Source organism: Anarhichas minor, unplaced genomic scaffold (genome assembly GCF_050575085.1).
Source record: "Anarhichas minor isolate MPS153535 unplaced genomic scaffold, ASM5057508v1 ptg000006l, whole genome shotgun sequence".
NCBI lineage: Eukaryota > Metazoa > Chordata > Actinopteri > Perciformes > Anarhichadidae > Anarhichas > Anarhichas minor.
This window is the reverse complement of record NW_027466452.1, coordinates 5362983-5384970: the sequence shown is the minus strand read 5'-3', so window position 1 is coordinate 5384970 and position 21988 is coordinate 5362983. Positions and strand designations below refer to the sequence as shown.

General features: G+C 42.0%; 1 protein-coding gene across 1 annotated transcript in view; it reads right to left on the bottom strand.

Moving 5' to 3' along the window:
• Positions 1 to 21988, bottom strand: part of LOC142934157 (sickle tail protein-like) — a 74296-nt gene that overhangs the window by 33055 nt on the left and 19253 nt on the right. Inside the window, exons 2-4 of the mRNA XM_076078589.1 lie at positions 16226 to 16554; positions 2758 to 2956; positions 925 to 1123 (exon numbers count right to left, since the gene is read on the bottom strand). Coding sequence (XP_075934704.1) covers positions 925 to 1123; positions 2758 to 2956; positions 16226 to 16554 — 727 coding nt within the window. The remainder of the gene's footprint in view (positions 1 to 924; positions 1124 to 2757; positions 2957 to 16225; positions 16555 to 21988) is intronic.

Sequence of the window (21988 nt, the reverse complement as noted above, 5' to 3'; positions counted from 1 at the left end):
GACGTCCCACAAAGCGATTGAAATGGCTGGCACACTGTATTTAGTATTTAGGATTTAGATCCAGTTCCAGTTTGAGCATGTTGAAATCAGTGAATGATGTGCTCTCTAATGAAGAGACAGTCCATCTTATGACTATGCAGTGTGCAAAATGTCATAAAAACTCACTCTACATTTAAAATGCTATTTATTGTATTGTAAATTCCTATTTTGAGGGAAGTTTTACATTCTTCACATGCAATCATTAATATTTCACTGGCTCTTTATTCAACATAGAGTGTTGAACACCGCCTGTCCTCTGTCACCAGCTGCTGAGACTTTCTAAGCCAACCCTTCTCCTGGTAGTTACATTGACACACTACTCATTTTCCAAAAGTATTATGTGAATCACAAATGTGCCTCGAGGGGCTTCACCGTCTGTACGGCATTAGACACCCTCTATCCAGATCAGGAGAAACTCCCCAAAAAAAGACTTTTACAGGGAAGAAACCTCAAGAGGAGTAACAGAAGAGAACAGACCTGCAGTAGATGAAGAAGAGCTTTGCTAAAGTTAATTCCACCTTGTTCTAGACTGCTTTTATTGTGAAACTATTAACACTGAAACAGGAAGCTGTTCCTTATTTGACCAAGGACGGCTTCTTATTCAACTGTCGCTCAGAGGATCTTTGTCTCTTTCAGTTGCCAGTCTGGTTGAACCATTGAACAGCGTTTTGTTTTCCATCTGCTAAACTAAATAGCATCTATTACTAAGAAAGCATCAGAGCCCATTCAGTCATACAGAGTAGTCCTCTGAGACATCTGACTGGACTGTACCATACGTCATTTTAGGTTCACCCTGTTCTGTCTCACAGTAATCTAAGAGGATACCATGTTGAGGGACTACAGTATGTCAGTTTAACTGTCAGTTACTGCGTCAAAAGGCCTCACCTGATATCCTCCAGGTCGTAGTAGACGTTGCGGTTGGTGTCTTTGATGTAGATGGCCATGTTGGGAGACTGCAGCATCTTCATGGTGAGCTGATGAGGGTAGGCGGTGACAAACAGAGCCTCCAGAGCCTCCTGACAGCTGATCTCAGCCGGCATCCTCACCTGTTTTGTCTCCTCCCCATACTGCAGGTACAACACACCTGACACACACACACACACACACACACACACACACACACACACACACAGGTCTCTTGCAGCACTGTACAGCGTGATAGTACTACTAACACATCCATCAATCTGAAAGCACCTAGTGACATAACACTGTATATAAACCAGTATTACACAATATACAGTGTTGTATATGTATACACATCACTCTAACACAATGCCGGTGATTCACAGAGTGATACTCTTGTATTTGGTGGTTGTTAAAAATCTTGTATAGTTGATGTGGACCTTACACTTGACGCTAATTGAAGAGATCTTAGGGTGTTTATTCTACTGAGTGCCACCTGTGGCATCATGTCCTCATCCGCTATGTAACAACGTAATGCACCATAATGCACCTGGTGGCTTTGATTGAGTTGAAAAGAAGACAGTAGAGAACGTTACCACAGAGTTGAACATTATAAGCTTTAAAAAGATGTTATTTATTGATGGTTTGTCAACTTTTTATCTCTTCTTTAAAAGCCATGCACACCCACTCAGGTGTGTAGAGCTTTTAAAGATTCTGACGGCAGAAATAGTTGGTTTGATCCCAGTGGGCAATCACCGCCTATACAACACGTTAAATAACCATTTAATATGTGGATGCTTTTTAAAACACTACTTTGAAAGGACAGCTTTGGGTGAGAACACATTGCCCTCTTTGTCCCAACTCCAGAGTGTGAATATGAAAGTTGTGTGTGTATTAATTAAATCAAAGCCATCATAAAGATGTTCCTAGCCGAAAACAAAGCAGATCATAATCTTTACTGTAATCTACTGCGTTTCTTTTCTGTACTCTACTGTGTTTCTCTACTGTAATCTACTGCGTTCCTTTACTGTACTCTACTGTGTTTCTCTACTGTAATCTACTGCGCTCCTTTACTGTACTCTACTGTGTTTCTCTACTGTAATCTACTGCGTTTCTTTTCTGTGCTCTACTGCGTTTCTCTACTGTACTCTACTGTGTTTCTCTACTGTACTCTACTGCATTTCTTTTCTGTACTCTACTGCGTTTCTCTACTGTACTCTACTGTGTTTCTTTACTGTAATCTACTGCGTTTCTTTTCTGTACTCTACTGCGTTTCTCTACTGTACTCTACTGTGTTTCTTTACTGTAATCTACTGTGTTTCTCTACTGTATTCTACTGCGTTTCTTTTCTGTACTCTACTGCATTTCTCTACTGTACTCTACTGTTTCTTTACTGTAATCTACTGTGTTTCTCTACTGTATTCTACTGCGTTTCTTTTCTGTACTCTACTGTGTTTCTCTACTGTAATCTACTGTTTCTTTACTGTACTCTACTGTGTTTCTCTACTGTAATCTACTGCGTTTCTTTACTGTACTCTACTGCGATTCTTTACTGTACTCTACTGCGTTTCTTTACTGTTCTTTACTGTATGACCATATTTTCAACACATAGCAGGCTCTACAGGATATCCATGTCATATCTGTTGGCAAAAGTTAATGATATGTCAAATTTTTTTAAAGTCCCAAAGGTTTTATAGTAAGATATCACCGTGGTACTAGCTGCTTATTTCCTTCTGGCCTAAACTCAAGATTTATAAGTACTAGTAGTAAGAATACAGGTGTTAGCCTTGTGCTTGTGTATGTGTGTCTACCTACCAGGTGGCCTCTCTCTGGTCTGGCTACTTGACCGGCCCACAGGTAGACTTGATCTGGCTTTACAGCCCCTTGTAAAGGGTACTGTTGGGGGCAGCACGTCTCCATCAGACATGGTCTCTGAAGCCAGAGGGTCCTGCTGCTCCACCAAGCCCAGCACACCTGCACAGAGGGGGCTTTCAGTGGAGCGGGGACTCCTCACCTGGATGGAAGGAAACAGAAGAAGAGAGCAGACTGAATAACACTAAGATTCTATGGGACTCTAGTCCTGCAGCGAGAATGGTGGCATGGACATTCAGAACAGGCCTGAATGATGATGAGACAGCTTTCTTTTTAAGGGTAATATGATGTTGTTACAAGGAGACAGACATTTTCACAGGAGCTTCTTCCACTGCTGTCAGGCAACACAGGAAAGCTTCATGGATTTCTTTTTTTATTCACAACCAGCACTCACAAGTCTGTAACATCTACAGTTCTTGCCAACATTGTCTGTATGTCTCTAGCTGTGGCAGCCTTCGGCAGCCAAGTGCACATGTCACCTGGTGGCATACTCTAATATCAGTTGATAGTTTAAAAAAACACGCAGTGTTTGGCTTGTACACAGTTAGTTCACCTTCTTCTCTTCACCTCAGGGCGGTTCACCACACCACGGTGGCTTACGATGGCATTTCAGTGGAATGTAACATAACAGGGACTGCTTTTAAAAGATTATTAAAAAGTTGCATACTAAACAGGAAATAAGAGTGCTCATATGAGTCCACCACTGAGGACATAAAACACTAATGTAAAAATAAAAAAATGTCTTAACCAGCTAAACTACGTCAGCACTTAAGTAGCAGTTAACTGGGAGACTGGGTTTCAATGCTGGCACTGCTTAGGCTGAAGGGAGCTGGTTTAGCCATACTGGTGTTGTACTGGCTACAGAAGGAGGCTTCTGTCGTCAATGACTTTGCAGAACGTAAAGTGATGAGTTAAAATGAGGGGTATAAATTCTGATAGTTAAGATTCTATACCAAAAAGTAGGACACGTTCCTTCTATAATTAAAAGTCAAGATAGATTAGTCCTAACCGATTGACTCTAAGGGCTCTGTTTATACAATCTAAGGTGCACGGATCGAGTGCATTTAGGGCGTGTCCAACTCCACTCTTGTTTGAATTGCATAATCTGGGCGGAAGGAGCACAGTCAGGCACAAGGAGCAGAGGGGTTGTATTTAGTCTCTAAATGAATCATCGGTGTGTTTTGGCCAGAGCATTAATTAAACCAATCTCCCTTTAAAAGCTATGCATTGCTATTTAGATAACGGTTTCAGTAAATTGTAGAAGTGAGAGGTTTTCTGCAGTGGAAATGTTGTTTTTGAAAGGCTAAACACCAACAATTATGGATTGAAGCAGAGTGTTTCATTGAATAACAACTTAAGGGATTCATGATTATGATATGTTTCTATCTGCATATGGTGAATGGTGAATGGTAAATGGACTTGTATAGTGCATTTTCTAGTCTTCAGACCGCTCAAAGCGCTTTAACATTCACCCATTCACAGCACTTCACTGTCCACAATTGCTACCAGCTCAAGAACACAACAGTTTTACATCAACTCCAAGACAGAGGTCACATTTCAACATAAATAGTCCAGTCATGATGTAACTTGATCTCATATAGATTGCAACAAAAGCTATTTTACATGTATCGCTCCCCTAAAGGGTTTTAATCACAGTTGGGCCGTATATATATGCTACATGTATTCATAATAAATTAGATTTGGAGTACTCTGTAATTGTCATGAATAAAATGAGATTTGGGTAGAGTAAGACCAGATCTGGTAGATTGAGACCTATCTGGGTTGAATAGGACGAGATCTGGGTTGAATAGGACCAGGATTGGGTTGAATAGGACCAGATCTGGGTTGACTAAGACCAGATCTGGGTATATTTAGGTGTTTGTTTTTTTGACATGGTCAAATCTAATATGTACAACAATGTAGGCTTTTAAATATTGCTGAAAAGGCGTTTTGGTTGGATGATATTTACGCGATTTTGCAAACTTTCACTTCATACGATACTAACATTATATTTCTCTCTTTCAGAACATACTGAGGACACAAAATCCAGTTTCTTTTTGTTGCAATCCATGTGAAGTTGACCCACATTTTAATGTAAAATGCCTGGACTATAATCTGATGACATGCAGCAGTTCTGTGTTTTGGCTTTGAGCTCAGTGCTCCATGTTCTGTTTACCAGATACATTTGTTGAAGAGTTTGTTCCTCAAGCTTTTTTATAGAGCAAATGTGTCAAAGATAGAACGATAAAGAAAGGAGGCTACTTGAGGTGAAGAGACAACAGAACACACCAGAGGCCAGTTTTGCCAGCCTTTCTTGAGTTCCAACCTTGGAACCCATCGGTTCTCCGTATGGAGCCGATAAGCATCTGGGGACGAGGGGCTTTATTTCTGGGGTTCCAGTGTAGCCGGCAGATACAGTTGCAGTTTACGAGCTCATTTTAAAGAACGCTTCTGATACCAAAAATCTTGTCCCGTTGTCGACACATTCTGCATATGAATGCAGAATATGTTTGTAGAGATTATTTGAGTTTAAAAATGGCACAACTTAGTCAACTAAGTTTACACTTACTAAGTAATAACTAGAAGTTTCACCAACTTAGTACAAAAACCACCATGGAGCTGTGGTTGATCGGCAACTGACTGGACATGGATGAAATTATTTTAGCCAGAATCACCAGATTTCCAGAGGTTAATGTTTAAATATCAATGCTTGGTGCATAGGGTTAGACGACCTGTTAGTGTCAACCTGATTCTAGTTCCACATGTTCTATCTGCTCTATTGCCATACACCAACTCTCCTGTCATTTCAGACCCTGCCCTGCCAGCATTCCCACCATTACCCGTCACCTGATCTCCTCCACCCTACTGCACACCTTGCAGTATATATATTCTGCCAGTTTATATAGCAGCCCAATGAACTGAGCGTTCCAGCCATCATCTGACTGTCTGATGCGTGCCTCTCTTGTCTGATCCTTCCTTGCCAGGTCTCTTGATTCCTGCTTTTGGTTCTGAAACCTGGTAATACTGAGCTGCAAGTACAATGTTTTCATCACTGATGGAGATGAAAACACAGAAATACAACTCAAGTTGAAATAATTCTTTGCGGATAACAAGTGGGTTAGGCGTGTGGTTGGAATGGTTAAGGTTAGCGTGGAATGTCAAAGCGGGTTCCGAAGTACGAACACGTGTTTGTGTGTATGGATCAGTGAGCTGATCAGAGGCGATTGGTCTGATGTGGACTTCCTCTTGGCAGCCCAGCCGTGTGACGTGGTCCTGAAAGCAGACACTCATCGATGCACGGCCACTGAAATTATGTTTGCAACCTGACGTGTGCACAAATGCCCGAACGCAAGCACACATACAGACGTATGCACGCACATAAACACTGAGTCACTACACCGAAATGACGAGGGAAGCCACACTGGGCTGGATAGTGCCTTTGGCTAACAGGCCACACATCCACTCTGAACCTTCATCTGTCATCACACACTACACGTGTTCTGCTGCTGAGCATCAGTCTCATGCATCTGTACAGATGCATGAGATATGATGAAGAAGCTGTTCTTGACAGACACCATACTGGATATTAGCTGGCTGTTGTGTCTGTCTGTTTCACTGCAAATAAGTTCAATAGATGACGACAAAAAGTAAAATATAACATTAAACCGAGTCTGTCGGTTGATGCTATGCAGTTGTCATGCCAGTGTGCTACACCCTACAAAGCAGTTACATTGGAAGAACAAAAGATCACAAAAAGACTACGAAGACCAAAAATCACACAAATCACCACAAAGAGACAGAAAACCACAACAAAAAGAGATTAAACAACTATAAAGTCTGGCCCATTGTCTCATAAACCACCCGCTACAGTTCAATCCAGCATGCTAACAATGTGCACTGGGGTTGTATTCATCTAACTACTCCGAGTGCATTGGATGAGAATGTCTTAGCTGGCATTTGGTCATTTATCAAGTCATATATGTTGTGTAATAAACATGCTATCTCATATGTAGCACTTATAAATGTCTCGATCGCGTTTATTTGGCCGTGATCCCGATCCAAGTTTTTACTCGCAAAGCTTTCGTGCAGACGCCGCGATTCACTTTATAAACTAAGAGTTTTGAGTTCAACAGGAGAGTACCACTCCTGAAAGCCATGCGAAGCAAGAAAGAAGACGTCTCTGTTGGAGCGGAGTACACCGTGTCCACTCAGTTGTACAATGGAGTTAGAGGATGGAGCTTCTCCCCACACAAATGATACCAGATGGTCTCCTTCAGCATTCGTAGTTATACCTACATAGAATAATGCGCCGTAACTCATAGATGTCCCATGAAATAATAATCACGAATCTTTAAAGCAGGAGACCACTGTTGGTTCCCCATGTCAAACATTTATTCGTTACGTAACTTACCTACTTCAGTAATGGCAATCTGTAGTTATTTTAAACAAAACGATGAAGCTAACTAAGTTGTTATTTTTGAAAAGACCATATGCATGTAATGAGCGGGAATTGACACGTGTTGCTGGCTTTGGAAAAGGCATGAAAAATGAGGATTAACACAAACTCCAGAGAGCACTTTAGAGGAGAGCCTGGTTCTTAATCCTCTTGCGATGCTGTGATTTGAAACCGTGCATCCAAGAAAGCCCTCAAGCATCACACAGCTGTAAGAATTCTGAAGGCCTACTGATAGTATATTACTTCAAAAAGAACCTAACATTACATAGGATGTCCTAATTTTTCCACATGATTGTATGTGTGTGTAGTTGAGAACCGTTGTGCCCTTTAAGCTCTTCATGAAGCTCCTGGGTCTCAACACCACCCTCTGTGATTGGGTACTGACGGGCAGACCTCAGGCTGTGTGAGGCACCACCCCATCCTCCACCCTGACTCTCCACACCGGAGCCCCTCAGGGCTGCATGCTAAGCCCTCTCCTGTACTGTAGGAAATTTGGGTTTAGAAGAGTTTTAAGAAATCATAATAGAAGTGTTTAATGATTCATAATTAAGAAATCATAATTAGAAGTGTTTTGGAATACATAATTAGAAGATTCATAATTGTAGAAGTGATTTGTAGTTAGAAGTGTATCTTAGTAGCACCTTTATATCTGTTTGTGAAACTTGTGAAGTTTTTGCCAAAAGTTGCAAATCCTTATCTTTATATAGAATGTTTATCATAGAAGTGTTAAGCCATAAAAGACAGTCATTGAATGTATTAAACTGTGAAGAATAGCCAAGGGAAAGTCAGACTTCTAGACAGACATTTGCAGGTTGTGCCCGCGTGAGGGTTTTCGGAAGCCTGACGCCAGGAGGAGGCAACCGAAATTAGCCAATAGGAATTAAGATGGACAAAAGGGAGGGGATTTCAAACTGTAAGAGGAAGTGCTGGAAAGGAATTCACTCTCTTTCTTCTCGGCTCTGAGCCTGGAAACATCTGTGTTTCCAGGCTGAGTCGCGAGTGAATAGCTTTTCCGTGCGGATCATATATTATATATTCTGTTAGTAGTGTACTTCATTCTGTAATTGTATTAGCTTCAGTAGGATTAAATACTTTTTAATTTTAAACCAGTTTATGGTAGATTTATTAAGAAGCAACTCTACTGTAAAACAACAGTGGAGCGTGCTCTCCGGCCTTCTCTCGGTGGGGAAGATTTCAGCCTCCACAGTACTCCATGGGTGCTGCCTCGGCAGACGGGCACACAAGCTCCGAGCATGTACAAAGTCATCTATACACATCTATACACATCTATAGATTTTCGTTTCCTTTATTTCATTAGCTATCAGTCTATTACATTAGGATTGGCTCGGGACATCTATAAACTGTGTCTTCTTTACTTTGCAAGGGAACGGGTCAATTCTTCTAAACTATGCTTTTTTTATATTTTAAAGTCCATTTTCTGGAACATTGCTTTTTAAGTCACAGTAGTGGAGGCAGCATCTTCACTGTCACAACAATTTACAGTGCCAACTCCACATAGACACAACTAAAAGACATTTAGGGATTTTGAGAAATCAGATCAAATTTCACAAAGTGAACACAAGGACCAGCCGTCTTTTAGTCAACACACAGACGTGTCAGAACGTGTTGAACTATCTGCCTGGATAAATTAGAAAAGCATCAAGACTCAGAGCTCACCTGTAAAACCAGAGCTCCAGATAAGCATCAAGACTCAGAGCTCACCTGTAAAACCAGAGCTCCAGATAAGCATCAAGACTCAGAGCTCACCAGTACAACCAGAGCTCCAGATAAGCATCAAAAGACTCAGAGCTCACCAGTACAACCAGAGCGCCAGATAAGCATCAAGACTCAGAGCTCACCAGTACAACCAGAGCTCCAGAGAAGTTACAGCCACTACATGTATCATGTATCAAAACTAGAATAGGTTTCCCTGTAATTCGATGAGAAGGTTCCTCTGAACAAACTTCAGTATCCATTGAAGGGACAGCTGTAGGCCTAAAGGCCATACAAGTAACCTACATTTGTAATTCTACCAATATTTAAAAACATTACATTTTACAATGATTATTCCAAACAAAATATTTCACAAGTATATCATGCAACCTCAGGATATATATCGGTAACTAAATCACCTCGGTAAATAAAGATGTGTTCATGTAAAGTATCAAGAGCAACGTCAAGTGTCAAGGTGACAATAAACAACAGTCTCCAGAACAGCTGACGTCAATGAAGACGTCCGTGAAGCACATTTCATAGCAGTGCAGCCATTACATGTTCAAAGTTCATATTACATGTTTTTTGTTGGTAAAATTTTAAAACACAACTCTAGAAGAGGGGTCGGCCAGCTGCTGCCCTCTGTGCCCAGCATGGGTATACAGTACACACAGCTATGTACAGCATTTACACAACACGATAGGCAAGGTTAGTGTTAAAACAGATTAAACAGCACGATCAACTCACGCTGACATGAAGGTATGTGCTGAGGGCTCTAACAACAGCACCCGTGTCACAGTCACAGACAGAAAAAAGTGTGGAGCCCTGCCGTCCATTATAGTGATCAAGAAGAAAGTCGGAATCGGTCAAGAAAACTCCTATCTGTGCATCTAGTACCGTTCCATTTAGTACTAACGGGAAATGCCCGCAGATGACGGGAACATTTTCGTAAATACAGTATGGCGCATAGCGTACACTTCAAAGTTTATTTTAGGTGTCTGAAATACATTTAGCTGCAGGCCTCTTTCACAGCAATATCATTTTACTCCTGTTTGTTTCTTCAAACCCGGGGGCGTGGCCACCTCCATCTACTGAAGGTAAAGCCCTCATGGATAAGCACCTCATACAACCCCACCTTTAGAGAATACACACTAATACAAGCTGCAGAGGACAAGTGTGTGTGACACAGCTAATGAAGGGCTTTTAGGGTTACTCATCTTTTTTTTTTTTTTACAATGTGCATGTAATATGCCAATACACAAACACAAACATCCTGAAAATGACTTCACGAGGTTAATGCTGACACGTGCTGTGGTGAGGGAGGGAGCTTCCATAGTGGAGGTGGATTGTAATGAAGTGAATGGGTCTGGCTCCGTCACACTACAAGCAACAAACTACTGCAAGCTGCCTGCATGAAGGGAAACAACTGTGGACTGCCTGAGGCACTCCAAGCCAAAGACGTGGAACACACGCACACACTTACGGTTGTGCAACCTGACAAAAAAAAAACCTGCGTTTTGTGTTTGTGAAACACACCGTTTGTTCCCATCCTAGAGACACGACGTAGGTCTGAGGACCACTAATTACAGAGCTGAGGGTAGTTGACCAGCCAGATTACTTTGTCCCCGCGCGGGATCTGAACAGAAGGACTGATGATGGTTTTTAGCCAGAGTCACAGACCAGCGGCAGAAGAATGTGTCTCGTCACTACAGCTCAGCAGTATAAGTACATGTTAAGACGACCATCCTGGATAATAACTTATGTTCCATACCATCAAACCTCAAGGCAAAACCAACTATAATCTTATGATTTAGCTATTCTGTGTTATCTTTGGTGATCTAAGATTCCAGCATTGGAGCCTCAGTCCGAAAAGCAAAGCTACTCCTTTCAGGTTTGTCAGGCTGTTTATCCCAGGATTCCTATAAAAAGATAGGACACCTGTAGCTTACAGTGACAGGAACAACTGTGTGGTGGTGCACAAATAATAAGCAATCCAAAGAGCGAGACAACCAGCCTGCTCACTGGTTTCTCTCCGACCCGGGGGGACTGCATTCGTAGAGTCTGACAGGCTGTCATGAGCATGCGGCATAACATAACAAAACTAAATATGTGGATTTGTCTCGTACTGTATGTCCTGAAGTAGTCTCTGCTGTATATTAATGTGAACTGTTCCGCTCAATAATAGCCAGGTGTATTTACTGTAACACACCTGAGACAGGTGTAAAGCGGGACATTTTACTTATGTCTTCTTTCATTTTGAACAAAAAGTTCTATCTTAATGAAATGGCAGCTTTTAACTTGACTAACTATTGGAATCAATTCGATGAGGAGCAATGAAGAGGCTTTCATGTGAGCATCAATATTTCAGTAAATATTCGAGCACACTGTCAATATTTCGATAACGATATGATAAGTTGTTTCTATAATCATTTCAAAATCATACTGTATCATATCAGCCACACCTATGCAACTAAGCACCACCATATATCTGATACAGATAAAAACAGGAGTATGGAGTGTGTCCGTTCTTATGAATTAAAAAAATAATAATCTCAACTGTAATGAAGTTTCTCTCGATTCGGCCAATCTATTGACAGCACTTGTGCCCACAGGTGCACAAACCTCCCCGGAGTTGCATGATGGAGCCTCTATTGTGACATGTGGCGTCCTAAAGGACAAGTAGCTTTAGGTTTTATTCCGCCATACAATTATCAAAAAAAAATAGTTCTATACAATTGGCGGACAGTTCATCACCACTCCAAAAAAAAAGCCTTCTGGGACTCGTATAGAAAGCAATTCCACAAGTCGGCATAAAATAACTCATGTTTGGTGTATTGGAACGAGGCCGAGCGGAGGAGTAAACAGTAACAGAAGTTAAACGGGGTTTGGCGCTCCACGCCTGTCCGCGTGCGTCAGACGAGCGAACAGACCCGCATAACGTGGTGTTTACTCAGCAGCTCGTTAGTCCGGCTCTGCAGACACAGAGTGAGATGTTCTGCACCAGTCAAGCTGAACGGAGGCGAGAGTGTGTTACAGAAAAAAAGGAGTTGACGCTGCTCGTTAGTGTGGTTTACTTTTCTAAAAAAGACGTTAGATTTGAAGGCTGTTTCAGAAAGAGCTTCGGTTAGTGGACATGTTGTCGTTAAAGTTATAATTCAAAGAGGTTCAACGAGCTTACCTGGAGGCAGAGGCTGGCAGTGTGGATGTCGCTTCAAAGTTCTCACTTATTAATAAGTTTCGGGGGGGGGGGGGGGGGGTAAAGCAGGTCCCAGCGCTTCACGGGAATTTCAATGTGTATTTCTTCTACTCTATCGGACTTTTTGGTTGCTATCTACGAGCTGTTTCTCCGTGTCAGAGTCAGGTGCGCTAAACCCCACCTCTCTTTGCCTGCCCCTCTCTCTCTCTCTCTCTCTCTCTCTCTGTTTCAACAGAACTCCACCTCAGTACATAATGCTGGCTCTACCAGTCTGACTAGAACAGTTCCACTAGACAGCTTTATGGCACAGGACACGAGTCAGGACAGCTCCAGCCCCCCCTTCCCTCACTGCAGTGGACAGCAGCACCTCAACACACACACACACACACACACACACACACACACACACACACACACACACATAAAAGAAACAATCTGAATGTCACAGACCCAATGTCTATCTGTCATAGACACACACACACACACACACTCAACAACTTGCACTGCTGGAGGCAATATTCCTGAGGTCTGCAAGATAAGATGCAGGAAGCCAACTCTTTCATCCAGTGTTGCTGTTAAAAAGTTCAAATTACATTTCAACATGGTTATTAATAGGTATTAATTGGCACACATTATTAATCCATTCCCACTCGCTCAATTAAAAAAAACAAAGGGCAAGGAAGCAAGCGAGCTCGTGCCTTACATACAAACCTTCTTACCACTGTCACATGGCAGTAAGGTAATCGAGCTTGTAGTTGTGTATCTAGCCATGGTAGGCAATAGTTTAATAGCCTGCAGCCGTTTACAGTACTGACGTCTCCTCAGGGTATTCCGGGTCTTGCCCTCCTTAGCAAATCACTTTGTACATTATTTTACCACATTTATCGCCAGACAGGGGACGTTTTAATCATTCATGGCAGTGATGACATGTATCGACGCTGAATGACTATTATTGTGTTTATTGGAATTGATTTATTGTTATAAATAAGCCGCATTTATGTTTCGCTTTTCTAGCCTTAGCCACGTAGTAGCCAGCATGGTGCCACCTCCTTACAGCCATCTGGGGTTCATATATCTTAACAAGGGCACGTTGACATGTAGCTTGCAGCTTCTGATTCGTGGACGACCGCTCTACCTCCTGAGCTATGTCAAATTGTGCTCGATATTTTTTGGTGCATGTGGCCTCCACATTTGAAATGGTGTGGAACCGCCACGACAGGATATGAAAGTCATCAATTCAAGACAACAAGTCGATGCAAAGTTTTTCCGCCTAAAGAAGGTCTGTGTGCACAGCGACAACACGAGACAGATCACAAGCAAAGAAGTGGTATACAAACTGGTTCAGAACCAGCTACTGTCTTACCTTCAGCAGCGTTTTGTACTAGTTCAAGTAAGTAAGGCGAGTTTATATTATTTCAGCAACAAGGCAGTTCAAATTGCTTTACATCAAAAGACAAAGTAAAAGAAACACATCATGGATGGACATACAAATATGTCAGTCAATTGAAAACATTTTTCATTTGTGTGCACGGAGAAAGAGCTCTCATAGAAAACACATGAACGATCAGACACGACAGTCTTCAATATGTTCAGACACTTGGAGATAACTTAGTCCAGAGTTTGCCCCTTATAGTGTGTGGGCTCCATCACATGCTGACTCAGTACAAAGTTCTTTAGTGCCTCTGTCCTGGGGGTTGTCAACATGGATGTTAAAATCACCAACAATAACTGCACAGTCAAAGCCAATACAAGATTATAGACAGCAGTGCTTGGCAGTGTACTTTTTGTGTGACTTTGTGGAGTCGCGTCAGTCACATACTGGACTCTCAGCCCTAATACACATTCGCCAAATGACCACAGAGACATTTGACTCAAAGCCAGCTGTTGACCTGGTGCTGGATCAGCAGAGACTCAACAAGGGACTGGGAGGGGCATCTTCTCCATATCCCATTCAGGAAGCTGAAGCAGAGGACATGTAGTGAGGGAGACACCGACAGGGATTACGTTTATTAAGACCTCATGGTGAGTACCAAACTCCATCTCCTGGTAGTCCCCCGAGTACCTAACGTGAAAAGTTATGTGCACCCCTGTATATATACGTATATTGTATTCATACATGTACCTCTAAACCATCGTAACAGTAATATCTCAACCATTATTATTAATAAACAGCAGACTAATGATTCATCTAAAGGGCACACAAACTTTCCAGAATGCTCCACAAGTCAGGATCAAATCAAAAGACGGGGAAATGAAAGCTAACATGTAAAGGCCTACAGTATATATCATCTTAATACTACGTTTATAAATGCACATTTCATTGACATCATACAGAAGGTCGTATTGCAAACGCAAAATTGGAATCATTGAAATTAAAAAAAATAAAAAAATTAAAAAAGCTTTTACTACTAGATGACCTTCCTCGTCTTATATGTCACGTCCACCTTATCGTTTCACTCGCTGCTGAAACCGCCCGTACGCTGGTCTGAAGGCTGCGGGAGGAGCTCACATTCTCACTGCACCTTCCTCCTTCAGAAATACCAGATTATGTGAAGGAAGTTCTTCGGCCGACTGTCTTCACCACCACCAGTGTCTAGACTCTGGGGGGAATACTCCTGAACCATGACATCTATACCCACTGAATAGAACATGTCACAATGGGGTCTAAGTGCCTAAAACACTTCATTGTGACCCATGTAATACATTTATTGTTCACTCTAAATGAAGTCTCCACTGATTGAAATGGCGCATGCATGATTTTTGTGCGTATGCATGGTTCATACATCTGGTCCCTGGCATCGTCCTCCAGAACAGACAGCACTGACTCCCCTTTTCCCAGAGCTCCCTCTACACGTGTCAGTGGCCATTTTCATGTCTCTGTAATGCAGCCAAATTGGAAATAAGCTGACTGGATCCCGAGGCATAACTGTGAGCTTTTCCTATATTCTTGCATCCTCTGAATGAGTCATGTTTTATTTATGTATTCTCAACAATTACTAATTTGAGGGGAGCTCATAAGCTCAATATAGTAATTTGAGGGAACAAAAATAAGCAACTTGTTGGTACAAAACTGCTGCATTCATGAATAAAAGTCAAAGACATCAGCTTAACACTGTCTAACCCTCCCCCCTTTAATCCTGAAGGTTAGAGGTTCACGTCACAAGTTAGCAGAGAGCTCCTCTAAATATGTTTTTACCCTACAATGTATACATCGATGGAATCAGTTTATTAATTAATCCATGTGCTCAATGTAGCGATCCATTCACAGGGATTGGAATATTGTTTTGACCATAACCCCCAGGGGGCTACATACACATGAAACTGCTGTAAAAAAAAAACAACACATTTTTCTGGAGGTCACGAAATGATTGACAATTGAATCCATATGAAATATATTTCAAAAAACTTGCATAAAAACACATCAAACTGAAAGTAAACGTTCTATGTATTTTCTTTTTATGTCTGTGTCATAGTTAAATGAAAAACATTTGTCAAAGGACAATTATTTCGCTTTTCTCTTTACAAACATGGAACATCCATTCCACATACAAATCAAATCACAACGGAAAAACAAAGTGAAGAGGTGCGTTGTCCAGCATAGACCTGCCAATACTAAAGGGAAAGCACTGCCATTAGTTTCCCTGAGGAAGAGCAGGGGGGCTTTTTCTAATACAGTGTAGTGGGGAAACAGTCTTATAGAGACAGATTATTTTTTTTACGAGTAATGTGTGTGTGTGTGTGTGTTGAGCAGCAGAAGTCAGCCGGCTCAGCATGAGCTTTAGTGCTCATGCTCTACGGGCCGCAAGACCTGTAAGCCCTAAGGAAGCCAGAAAACCTCTTTGGTGGATGCACCAAGTGAACATCTTTTATTTGAACCAATGGGAGACGGTATTCATTTTTCTCCAACTTTATTTACCCAGGGAAGTTTCTGATGTTAAATCTTCATTTGTGAAGAGAAAGTCAACAGAGGACAGCAACACCCTGCTCCACATTCATTTTGTTTAACACTGGGAGCTTAATGCATACTGGCACAGCTTTAATCTCACCTGTTCCCTCATGCGGTCCTGGTGTCCCAAGATAATGGCAGCATGGTGAGGATACTTCTGCCTCAGGTGGTCCAGGAACACCTCCTTCTTCCTCTCCACAGAGTGCTGCATCATCCGGCTATCCGGCTGGCCGTCCCTGCTGCCGGCACGAGCAGCAGTGATGTAGCTCCGAGGTAAGGTGCTGGGAGAGCGTGGAGCCGAACCACAAGCGAAGTCTGGGTGACAGAGAAGGCTGCTGTTTGTGTGCGGGTTCTTCTGCAGCGGATGCTCACTGCTGCTGTCCACATCAGTAGAAGAACAAGAAGAAGAGACTCTGGACGGGGAGTTTCCTGGATCTGGAGTGGGATGGAGAGAGAAAGGGTGATAGGATACAAAAGAGTACAGAGAAAAAGGAATTGATGAAAGAAAAGAAAGTGTAGGACAGGACAAGAAAAGACGGGACAGAAAAAAACATGACAGGATGAAATGTATAGCTACATATCAAAATGTGCACAGATGTCACTGTTACAGTGTGTCATCCTTTATCACTCTCATTTGACAAAAACTCGATATGTTGAAATATTGAAGATATGTATACATTTTGCCATGTCTTTTAAGCTCACTCAGTTTCACTGAAAGTCCAACTGTATGTTAACTCTGGAGAGATCTAATCATGTGACGTAAACCCATGTGTGAATGAGAAGATGACAATTGTGGAAACCTCTGTAAAACTTTCCCAATAAAATAGTTTTCCTTAAAAGTGAATTTTCTTCCACGCTTACATTTAAGCAATCGCGACAAACCAAACACCTAGCAATCTACCACTTATATTTAATCTAATGATTTTGATTTTACATAGTAATTGTCAGCATTTATCTATTGTAGTAAATGGTAATTGGAAATGCATTTATATAGCGCCGTTCTAGTCTTCTGACCACTCAAAGCGCTTTACACTACATGTCAACATTCAACCATTCACACACACCTTCATACATTGATGGCAGAGGCTGAAGATGCCAACCTGCCCGTCAGGATCTAATCTAAATGCTCATTCACACGCACTCGTACACCGATCGCACAGCCATCGGAGCAATTTGGGGTTCAGTATCTGCCCAAGGACACTTCAACATACGGACTAAAGGTGCTGGGAAATCTTGGGATTAGTAGACAATGCGCTCTATCCCCTGAGCCACATCTTTCCAGGTCGCTTGGGCAGCATGCTTAGCAGGGTATTCGAGATGTCCTTCACCCCAGCAATGTTTTCAGGCTGTTCCTGGGGGACCTAAAGGCTTTACCAGGCCAGACGAGAAATGCAATCCGTCAAGCGTTATCTGGGTCTACACCACAACCTCTTACCAGTTGGACGTGCTTGGAAAACTTCCAAAGGGATGCGTCCAAGAGGCTTCTGGATCAAATGCCCGAGACACCTCAGCTGGCCTCAGATGCACCCCCCCCCCCCCCCCCCCAAATTTCTCCCGCAGGCTGTGCCATCGGTGTATGAATGGGTATGAATTATTACTTAGTTCGGATGGGCAGATGGCACCTTGCATGGTAGCTCCTGTATAAATGTTTGTGAATGGATAAATGACTTGTAGTGTAAAAAGCGCTTTGAGTGGTCGGAAGACTACCAAAGCGCTTTACAAGTCCATTAACCATTCCATTTCACAGTCTGCCTGATCTGAACCCAAGTGGTACTTTGTTATTGGAATTCTTTACTAGCCATTGATGACACCATATTTGTGTATAAAGAGGTTTATAAGTGTACAAGAACACCCTAGGCCAAAGATTGATGGTTGATTTTGTGGTTGTATCATCAGATTTGAGGCCGCATGTATTGGCGCAGAGCTGTCAACTGATCACCACCTTGTGGTGGGTTGAATCAGATGATGAGAAAGGCTGCCAGACAGACCTGGTAGTGAGGTTAATCTGGGTAGGCATGACTGAGGCCCCTATCCAAGAGGTCTTCAACTCCCACCTTTGTAAGAATTTTTTGTGCATCCCGGAGAAGGTTGGGGACATGTCATCGGTGTGGGCCATGTTCAAAGCCCTTGAACTCCTGAACCCAACCAACTCATCCTCCACGGAGGAGGCAGAGTTTGAAGACACTTGGGGGAAGACCTATACCACGCATACCCCAGTAGAGGTTACTGAAGTAGTAAAAAGGCTCCTCGATAGCGAGGCGCCTATGGATGAGATTCGCCCTGAGGCACTGAAAGCTCTGTACATTGTTGGGCTGTTTTGGCCGTTTCGTCTAAGGTGCGGGAAAGGAGTCTCCGACCGATTGTTGATCCAGGGGGTAATGTGGATTCTGTCCTGGCTGTGGAACTGTGCACCAGCTCTTTACTCTTGCAGGGCTGTTTTTGGATTGAGCGAGTTTGCCCAGTCTACATGTGTTTTGTGGACATGGAGAAGACTTACAACCATGTCGGCGACTGTGGCTAAGTGGATAGCAGGGCTGTCCTTTAATCAGAGGGTCGGCGGTTCGAGTCGCATGTCGATGTGTCCTTGAGCAAGACACTTAACCCCAAAATTGCTCCCGTAGCTGTGCCTACTGTAGAAATGTGATAGAATCTGAGTTGTAAGTAGCTTTGGATAAAAGTGTCTGCTAAATGACTGTAATGTAATGTCCTGTGGGGGGTACTGTGGGAAAATGGGGTACTGGGGTCCTTGTAGAACCAAAGTGAGAGCTGGGACTGTATGCTTGGCACAAAGTCAAACACATTTCTACTGGATGCTGACCTCCAGGGCAGTCCCTTGTCATCAATTATGTTCGGGACTTCAGTGTAATATTCTGGTTTTAGCCTGTTGTTTGTAAGGATCAGTTGCTGTGTGGTGTTAATGTGCATCAGTGTGTGGATAAGTGCTGTAATAATGGAGGAACAATATGCAGCCCTGCAGATTATGAGAATAACAGATTCAAGGTATCTAAAAATAAGATACAGCATTCATTCAACTTCAGATAACACACATGCAGCGGGAGACGGATTGTCACTGAAATATTGTGTGAGCAGGGAAGTGGAAGAGTTTATGTAGGCTAAGCATCTGAAGCCTGAATAATACTGTTCTCGTGAGATGTCGATATTTGATCACACCCAGGGTGAGAAATGATACAGGACATAATTGACAGAATTATCCGACAAGTTTCAAATAGAATTTGCCAGCACATGCATTCACCTGACAAAGTTTACAGCTGCTAGAAGTCAGTCACTTCACTGTTAATACAGACTATTACTGACACTAACACGTGTTTCTATTCCACAGTGTATTTTCTGATTAAATAGGCTATAAAGCTCAATAGAGGAACTGTTGTTAATAATAATCTGATGTTTTTTTGAGGTATCAACACTAGTCCATTTTAACCCCACACACAAGCAAACACACAGACAACCTTCATGCCGCTGTCTCACAAACCAACAGAAATGGCTGATGGCACTGAAGAGCCTAAGATGGACAAACTAATGAGCTCAGTCTAAATGCCACCGATCCAGCCCTAACTACAGGTCACTGCTGTGTCACTGGTGCTGTTTACAAAGCTATATGGCATTTTACATGGTCAGACCTGCAGGCTCCAACACGCACACATTAGTAAGAAATGAATTCACAGCAGAGGTGACACATCGATGTTATAATTCAAACTCAGACTGGATGCCAACTGCTCTTATTTGGAGGTAAGCAAAGGAGAAGAATTGTCCTCTTGCTCCATGGCTGTTCTATTTTGGGTTTACATTATTAATATTGTTAGTTAATGAGCTTCCTCATCTCCTTTCAGCAACAGCTAAAGGAAGCTATGGACTAAAATACCACTGAAACTAGTCAGTCAGTTCAATGGAAAACAAATGTTTGCAAGAGGTTACACAATAACACTTATGTGAGAAATATACCAGAGAAAATATAGATTGACATCCCTGTGCTTTTTAATTGTTTTGTACTTCTTATTTAATGATTCAGTACGAGAGAAGGAAGGATATTTGTACTATTTGATCTCCCTGCTGGCGTTCATGCCTGGGTAAACTGGGGTGAATGTGAATTCAAACGTTGTTTTTGGAAATGATCACATGTTCTTTGAAAAGAATAGCTGCATATGAAGCAACGTAATCTATTTTTTTTCGAGTACAGATTCAGTTACATGCTGCTGGGGATTGGTTAGTACATTTCTAACAGAAAGTCTGTCTTATGCTATCCAGTTGAATTATGAGGTTGTAGGATTCAGTGTTCTGGAGCTTTTTCAAAAGTGTCTTTTTTTATATTATAACAAATTTCCAGTAGAGCAAAGATAGATACACAGTATATGGGCTCCCCTCTCACACACACACACACACACACATATATATCTTTCGGACATTTGGAGTTGTCCTGGGGCTTTGCTGTCTGTAATGAAGACATGGTCACTCATGGATGGACAATGGCTTTTTAAATATTTTAAATATTTTTTAAATATTTTTTTTTACTGTGTGGTAGTGACAAAACACCAATAAAAAGTTTTATTTCATATTCATGTGTTTAAAGTGTAATTTAAATATGGTAAAGAATGTGGTTATCCCACTAGGAACTCAACAGAACATGTCACAGAATGACAGTTGACACATATTCTCATCTCCCTCCCTTCTTGAGCTTCTGTAATGTGACGTGACATGAGTTGATCAAAACACTGTATACACTGAGTTTAAATCAATATAAAATGCTCTTGTCCACCAAGGAGAATGTTGGCTAAGTGACAAAGTTCCTGTTTCAAAAAAACATGTCTTGGAACATCCAGCAGCAGTGACGTGTGGTGAGGTTCGTGGCTGGTGAGGCACTGACTCTTTCAGAGTCAGATTTACAAATATATGAACCCAATAGAGTAGCTTAAATCACCATTCAATTGGCAGCTTGCACATTGACTACTGGTTGTTTTTCATATTCCATATATTTCAGAAACCCGACCCGTGGACTCTGGCACGCCCCCTTCACTTCATTGAGGTACTGTTTGCCTCCCCTCTGTGCTTTTTCACTGCGTTTTAATGTCAGATCAGCAAGACTAAATACTAAAGAGGTTCTACACATACGTGAAATACATGACCTATTCTATGGGAAATGAGAAAGCAAAAGACATGCGCTCAACCCAGTTGGTGAGGGATTGCACAATCTGAGATGAGGCACAGCTCGTCGCTGCCTCACCTCGCGTGTCTTCCTCTCTATTTGAACAGGACGTGTGCAAATTCAGCGATTTTGTTTATAACAATACTTGATTGGAATCATACAGAAATTACATTTATAGCACAGATCAGTATAGAGAAATATTAATATTTGTTTTATTTGATCATTATTTGTTTTTTACTTTTCATGATGACAGGTGATGGCTCTGCCTCACCTGCCTCCCCTAACTGCACGTCCCTGTCCAGTAGTCATACCCAACATGGACCTATTCCACCTGTTATTAGATCAGTATCAACAGCCATATACACACCCTGGATGTCAGAGTAGGATTGTACCATAGTATTTATCACCTGCCCTTTCAATGAATGCTACACACACCTTCAGGAGCATCATCACAATAGTCTGTTGCTGTGGTCACGTTATAGATTCAGTAAGACCTGCAACTACATTATCCATATTACCACAAAGGATTATGGGGAATAGGTTGAATTTCATGTTGAACTTTTTGGGATGTTATATATTATTGTGCTCTGTAAAATGCACAGAAAACACGATGCATGTTGCACAGTGGTTCTTTTTCCAGTATCAGAGGGGAGTGTAAGGCTAAATATCTTGGAGGATATCCTCTCTCCTGTACCATAACAAGCA